At 40.3% G+C, this 8,174-nt stretch overlaps 1 protein-coding gene across 1 annotated transcript; it reads left to right on the forward strand.

Moving 5' to 3' along the window:
- The first annotated feature begins 5,836 nt into the window (after positions 1–5,836).
- LOC133744364 (pentatricopeptide repeat-containing protein At4g26800-like) lies at positions 5,837–8,042 on the forward strand. The gene is made up of 3 exons (XM_062172487.1): positions 5,837–6,025; positions 7,124–7,259; positions 7,813–8,042. Exons 1-3 carry the CDS (start codon positions 5,837–5,839, stop codon positions 8,040–8,042), a joined length of 555 nt encoding a protein of 184 aa, XP_062028471.1.
- The last annotated feature ends 132 nt before the right edge of the window (positions 8,043–8,174 follow it).

Genomic DNA, 8,174 nt, shown 5'->3' on the forward strand with positions numbered 1-8,174 from the left:
CTAAGTTGGAGAGCACGCTCCATTGCAGTGATTAGCTGGAATCGAACTTAAATTAGGACTCATTCACAAGTAGGTCAATACCAACTAAACCAGCTCATATAGGTAATATTTGTTGTATCTATACTATTATTAAGAGAAGAGGGTTTGTTAGCCAAAATTAAAAATTTTGACAGAAATGACCTTAAAAGATTAAAAAACTTTGAGAATTAATTAAATCACAAGGACAATTATGACATTTACAAAATATACTTTTATTATAAAAAAAAAAACTCACAATCCACTTTTTACTCCTACTATCTTCTCCATGTAATGACAGTTTTCTTTTTTATTTCTGAAGAAATAAAATAAAAAATACTTGCACATGCACAAATTTAGCCAAACACATTTGGTGGACTTGGAATTTGTGTGGACGCTCGGTAACCCATAAAGAAAAGAAAAGAAATCCCCATGAGCGACGGTAGGAATGCCGGAAAAGGTACCGTCGCTGATCATCGTGGAAATGTGAGTTAGCTTCTCTCGCCCTGTTATCTCACTGTCTTGTTTGGAAAGCATAACATATAGCTTTCTTGATCGAATTCGAAATTTAACACAGTAGCCACTAGTTAACTTTGTATTAGATAGACAACCTCTATTGTCTTGTTACACTGGGTCTCGTTCAACTTCTGATTTCTACCCTCAGAACCCTTCTATGTTCTCAGCAAGTTGTGATCTTGATTGTTGTTTCTCTCAAATTTCATTTCTGTTACAACCAAACTTGGACAGTGAATAATCAAAACAATGGAGGACAATTCTTGTGCCGATGACCTCAAGAACCATGTAATGAAGCTTTTCGAGGAGGCCACCAAAGGTTTTCAGGGGTTTACTCCTGTCAACTATCTTTATCGCTTTGAAGAACGCCACCTCACATAAGCAGTTAAGGCAATCAGGTTGTACAGTGATCTCATCGACAAGGATTTCCGAAAGGTCTTCTGCAAGTGGCGCATCCGTGGCCTCAAGAAAGAGGCATTGAGGATGTTCCATGCTTTGGTAGATGATGGAGATGTAGACGAGGTCAAGGAGATTGTTAGGCCCACCCTTAATTGAGACAGGCGTAGAATCCATGGTTGCAATACGTACACACCTCCATTATTAAGGCCTACCTCATGTTGAAACTCAATATACTAAATGCAGACAACGTACTGCACTCTCACACAATTCAAGGAAACCATAAGGTATGGCTTATAAAGCCTTACAAAGAAAACTGAAAAGCAAACAGCCTTACATAGAAAACTGAAAAGCAAACAGCACTCTAGAAACATGGAGCATGAAACAAGGAAAAGCAAACAGCACATGGAATGAAAAAGTTCAAACCCACCGCACTACCCTATTTAAGGGAATATTGACATAAAGCAATAACACAAAACATATTTTAATAACCTTGACAGCTCCAACAAATCCTCCCTTAAACTGATGTTCATTGCATCGCATCAGTTTATACCTGGCACCAGACACATTCCAAGCAAGTCTCGAATTTTTTCGAACACCTCTAGCTTCAGTGGTTTAGTCATAGCATCTGCAATTTGATCTTGTGTGTTGCAATAAACCAGCTCCACAGTTCCATCCTTGGTAAGCTGTCGAAGAAAGTGAAAACGTACATCAATGTGTTTACTTCTCCCATGCATTACTGGGTTCTTCGAAAGATTTATGGTTGAGCTATTGTCACAATACACTGTAGTACACCCTCTTTGTGCATGACCAAGCCTTTCAAAAATTCTGCGCATCCACACTCCTTGACAAGCACAGTAAGCAGCAGCAATGAACTCTGCTTCGGTGGTAGATAAAGTAACCACAGGTTGCTTTTTGGAAGACCATGAGACTGCTCCATCACTAAACATGAAAATATACCCTGATGTACTTTTTCGATCATCCACATCACCTGCATAATCACTATCAGTGAATGCCTCAAGCTTCTCTTCACCATTCCTTCTATATAGAACTCCCAAATTGATAGTGCCTTTAAGATACCTGAGCACCCTCTTAGCAGCTTGCATATGTAACTCAGTTGGACTTGACATAAACCTACTAATTAAGCTTACCACATACATGAGGTCAGGCCTAGTTGCGGTCAAGTACATGAGACTCCCCACTATTTGCTTGTACATGGTGGCATCTACCTTCACACCCCCTTCATCCTTCATTAATTTGAACCCAGGAACAATTGGATTCCTCACTGAGTTGGCGTTCTCCATTCCGAACCTTTCCAAAATCTCACTTGCATATTTCTTTTGGCAGATATAAATACCAGCTTCATTTTGAACAACTTCAACACCAAGAAAATAACGCATCATTCCAAGATCAGACATATCAAATTCGTCCTTCATCGACTTCTTGAATTCCTCAAACATATATTCATCATTGCCAGTAAATATAAGATCATCAACATATAAACTAACAATGAGAATTTTACCTCCTTCACTCGACTTCACAAATAGAGTGTGCTCATGAGGACATCTTTCAAACCCTTCTTTGATGAAATATGCTTCAATACGACTGTACCATGCACGTGGAGCCTGCTTGAGTCCGTACAGGGCTTTATTTAGCTTGTATACCTTTAATTCATCTCCTTCCTTCACATAGCCTTGCGGTTGATCAATGAATACTGCCTCAGTAAGCTCCCCATGTAAAAACGCACTCTTGACATCTAGTTGATATACCTTCCAACATTTTTGAGCAGCAAGAGCAATTACCATTCTAATGGTGTCCCATCTAGCCACTGGTGCAAAAACTTCAGTGTAGTCAATCCCATATTGTTGTGCATACCCTTTTGCCACAAGTCTGGCCTTACATTTATCAACTTCACCATTTTCATTCAACTTAGTCTTAAAGATCCACTTCACCCCAATTGTTTTTGCTCCAGCCGGCAAGATTGTTAACTCCCAAGTATGATTCCTTTCAATTGCCTCAATCTCTTGATCCATTGCAGCCTTCCACTTAGCACTCTTGAAAGCTTCTTCAAATGTGGTTGGATCAGTGACAGAAGTAAACATGACAACGTTGTTTGTTTCTTCCTCTTCAGATAACCCTTCTCCGCTCACATAATCTTGCATCCACACAGGTTGCATTCTTGTCCTCCCTTCTTCTAGAATTTCTTCTTCTTCTGCATCATCATTATTCACATTTTCCTCTTCACTTTGAGCAGACTCATTTTCTTCTTCTTCACCATCACTCCAATCTAACACATCAAGCCTCACCTCTTCAGCAGTCCTTCCCCAATTCCAACTTTCATCCTCTTCGAAAACCACATCTCTACTTACCACAATACGTTCAGATATAGGATCATAAAGCCTGTAAGCTTTTGATTCTTTGCTCACACCCAACAACACACACTTGTAGCTCTTATCATCCAGCTTCTTTCTCTTAGCCTCTGGAATGTGAACATGTGCAATGCAACCAAAAACCCTGAAATAGTGAACAGCTGGTTTGATCCCACTCCATGCCTCTTCAGGGGTCATATCCTTCGCTGCCAAGGTAGGGCTCCTGTTGAGAATGTGGATTGACCAATTTACTGCTTCGGGCCAGAATACTTTTGGAACTTGTTTCTCTGACAACATGCTCCGAACCATATTCATAATGGTTCGATTTTTCCTCTCGGCTACCCCGTTTTGTTGAGGGGTGTAGGCTGCAGTCAATTGCCTACTAATGCCATGTGTGCTACAGAAAGTGTTAAACTCTTGAGAGGTGAACTCTCCTCCTCTATCAGTTCGTAAACATTGAATATAATCTCCTGTTTCCTTCTCAACGAGGCACTTAAAACTCTTGAATGTTGTAAAAGCTTGGGACTTCTCATACAAGAAATATACCCAGGTTTTTCGACTATAATCATCTATAAAACTGATTAGGTACCTTTTTCTGCTATTTGACAATGGCTTGATAGGTCCGCATATATCTGAGTGTATGAGCTGAAGTCTGTGTGAGGCTCTCCACATGCTCTTCCTTGGAATTGATTCCCTGTGCTGCTTCCCTACCATACAATCTTTGCATAGCTTGGATGGCATCTTGAAGTCTGGTAAACCCTTCACCATCTTTCTGTATTGAAGAGTTCTTAGCCCTTTGAAGCTTAGATGGCCATATCGACAATGACACAAGTGAGTGTTGTCTTCAGACACTGTTTGGAAGCAAGCTGAGGCTTGAGGCAACATGTTTGCACGTATTACGAACATCCTGTTAGCTGACATCTTAGTTTGCATGATCAAACCTTTTCTTGGATGATAAATCTGGCACATTCCATTTTGGATTAGAATTGTAACTCCCTTTTCTTGCAATTGTCCAATGCTAAGCAAGTTATTCTTCAGCTCCGGGATGTAGTACACATCTGTGAATACTTGTGTGACTCCATTGGCTTGTAGTCTTACATTACCCTTCCCCATGACTGCCATTTTGGAGTTGTTGCCTAGTTTTACAGACTGTCGAAATTGCTCATTTAGATCAGTGAACCATTGCTTGTTGCCACTCATGTGGTTACTGCAGCCGGAATCAAGAAACCAAACCTCCTCCATCTTAGAATTGTTGAGCTCAACGTATGCCATAAGTAACATCTCCTCATTCTCATCGTGCTCTGCATAGTTTGCACCTTTCTCCCATTCAGGGCACTCATGCTGAAAGTGCCCTAATTTGTGACATTTGTAACATTCAACCAATGCCTTATTAAACTGTTGTCTGCCCCTTCCTCTTCCTCTTCCTCTAAAGCCTCCTCTTCCTCTTCCTCTTCCACCAGTTCTGTCTTCATATGTGACTTTCAATGCTTGTTCCTCTCCTCCATGGCTTCGCATTCTCTGCTCGTGTACAAGAAGGCTGCTTTGCAGTTCATCGATGGTCATTGTAGATAGATTATTGGATTCTTCAATGGAGCACACCACATAATCAAACTTGGCAGTCATCGATCTCAGGATCTTCTCAACAATAACCAGCTCTGTCATATTTTCACCGTGAGCCTTCATCTTATTTGCAATTGTGAGGGTACGAGCAAAGTATTCATCGACTATTTCTCCTTCTTTCATTTGAAGCACCTCGAACTCCCTTCGAAGTGCTTGCAATTGAGCACGTTTCACCTTTGTAGAGCCCTGGTACTTCTGCCTCATTGAATCCCATATGTGCTTTGCTGTTTCTTTGTTGAGAATTGTCTCCATAATTGTTCTGTCAATGGCTTGAAATAAATAATTTTTCACCTTCAAGTCTTTCAGCTTTGCATCTTCAATTTGCTTGCGTTGGCCCTCTGTAAGTTCAGCTCCTTCTGCTGTAGCAGGTATCCCATTCTCCACTAAACTCCAGTACTCTTTCGATCTCAGAAAGTTCTCCATGAGCATAGACCAGTGGTCATAATGCCCATCAAATCTTGGTATGGCAGGTTGCACAAAGTTGCTCTCAGTTGCCATGTTTCACTCACTCTCTATCTCTAAGAAAACTACGGTTTCTTAGCTTTGAAACTCTCAATCAGGCCCCGTGAAGGGCTCTGATACCAAATTTGTTGAAACTCAATATACTAAATGCAGACAACGTACTGCACTCTCACACAATTCAAGGAAACCATAAGGTATGGCTTATAAAGCCTTACAAAGAAAACTGAAAAGCAAACAGCCTTACATAGAAAACTGAAAAGCAAACAGCACTCTAGAAACATGGAGCATGAAACAAGGAAAAGCAAACAGCACATGGAATGAAAAAGTTCAAACCCACCGCACTACCCTATTTAAGGGAATATTGACATAAAGCAATAACACAAAACATATTTTAATAACCTTGACAGCTCCAACACCTCAATGCTGGAAAGACCAAGGGAGCTCTCGAGGCCTGCCGTGGCATGTTAGCTGCTGGGGTTGCCCCCAACTCTTACACTTACACTGTTTTAATCAAGGGACTCACTACTGACCCCAACTTTTTTGAAGATGCCAAGAAGTGCTTGCTTGAGATGATGGACAAGGGGAAGCGGCCCAATGTTGCTACTTATATTGCGGTGATAGAGGCCTTTGCAAGGCAGCTGAGGAGGAGGGCAAAGACTTGGTGTGGGTGATGATGAGTAAGGGGTTTGTGCCTAATGCAAAAGCAATGAGGGAGGTTCTAAAAGAACGGCCAACAAATGTAATAAGAAGGGTCATGAATATTGTACTTTCCAAGTTGAAAGGCTGATGTTGTGCTTAATCAGTGTTACGCCAGCAGCTTCAGGATTAGGAGGTTTGATATATGCGAGAGCTAGTGAGGATAGAAAATCATAGTAGGATAGGGTTTCAATCTGGAATTTATAATTGTGATTGTTGACCTTCAAGTAGTCTGTTGTGCTAATTCATGTAGGTCTGTGTTTCTTTTATCCTGGTGTTCTGCATTCATATTTTTCTTTGTAGCCACTATATTATCTGCTTTTCACTTGTTGTATATGAAGAAAATGAATTCAAATACCAGTTTCTTTACTTGCTAGCAAAACCATAGTTTTTTGGTGTCCTGCTTTTGTGGATTCTGAAATCCTTGCAGTTGGTATATTTAATTCTTGGTGCATTCTTCTCTTCTCCTGAAATTTAACGAACTTGTCTTCTGTTGATTAATTTATAAAATTCTTACACTTGATTGATTTGGACAATAATCGTTATTAACTGCTTCAATTTGTGCATGACAATTGGGCAAGGTACATACAGCAGTGTATCCGGAGTACGTCAAAAACTAGGAGGTTTTTTGCACTTAAGAGAATGTCTTTTTGACTGATTTGAACCAGCGAGAAATCATGGTTCTTGGTCGGCTTGATCATCTGAACATTAATCTTATGGAGGGATTAATAACATCTCATTCATCGAGCGGTTGCCGCTAAATGACATCACATTCAATGACATGCATCCAGGTTATATGGAGGTTAGGTTATGCTTAATGTCATTAACAGCTTTTTGCAGAAAAGTATGGACTTTGTCAAAGCATTCTTTTTTCTCTACCGTACAAGCCAATAAATTTCTTAAATATTTATCTTCTGTGGCTTTGTGAAATGGATTGTAGATGGCATTATAGTCTCGACCCTGGGATGTTTGGTTTAATTAGCACTTGCGGGGAGGAGGGTGGATCCTGATTTTCTATTGTTAGTTGTCTGTTTTTGGATACTGGGCTTTAGGATATGTCAAATGGCCTCAGACTTGCCTCTGAGCTTAGTTGCAGAGCTGTGGACGTGGAACCTGAATCAAGTTTTGTTGTTTCGATAGCTTGGAAGAGTTACATCCTCTCTACAGCTTCAGATACAGCTGCAAAGGGTTGGTTGGAGGAATTGAATTAGTGTCCTGCCCATTTAAAGCGAGCAAATCTGTGTTGTTGACTTCCTGCATTCCAATATTTGAGCCACTGCTGCCCGGCGCCAGCAAGAAAAAATGTGTTGCATTTTTGATAGTTAGGTATGTGAAAGATGTAATTGGCATACCTATAGGACTAACCATTGGCACACCTATAGAAGGACTAACCATTATCACTACTAAGGCTTCCAGTAGGTATTAGGCATTTTACAAGGGACTCCTTTTGTGTGCATAAACCTGAGCTGCTATCCATCTTTCAACTCCTAAAAAGATATTTTGACAAGATTACATGTCCATTCCAGAAACTAAGAGCATGTAGCTACTAGTATTATATCTATACGTTTTAAATTTTCTCACCCTTGTGTACTTGAGGATGTCATGAGTAATAATAGCTGATGCAGTATCTTATTGAGGACAAAGTTAGAATTTTCTCACATTGCTGTTGACCAAATTCTTTTTACATCATAAACTTTATTTTGAGAAATCTTAAATCAGTGGATAAAGTTGGTGGCTACAGTTCCACATGCTAGAAGGACCAATGCAGCTACCTACACTACGGTGATAGAGGGTTTTGCAAGGCAGGAAGGCAGGGTAGCTGAGGATGAGGGCAAAGAGTTTGTGGAGGTGATGATGGGTAAGGGGTTAATTGTGCCTAATGCAAAGGCAATGAGGGAGGTTTTAAAGGGGAAACCAACATCTGTTATTCGAAGGGTCATGAATATTGTCCTTTCCAAGTTGAAAGGCTGATTCTTTGCTTCATTGAGGTTGCGCTAGTAGCTTCAAGATTAGGTGGTTTCATATATGGTGAGAGTAGAAAATCATGTAGGATTGGGTTTGGTGCTGTTCTTTATCATTTTGAATGTGACATTGAAGTACTGA

Source organism: Rosa rugosa, chromosome 4 (genome assembly GCF_958449725.1).
Source record: "Rosa rugosa chromosome 4, drRosRugo1.1, whole genome shotgun sequence".
Taxonomy (NCBI): domain Eukaryota; kingdom Viridiplantae; phylum Streptophyta; class Magnoliopsida; order Rosales; family Rosaceae; genus Rosa; species Rosa rugosa.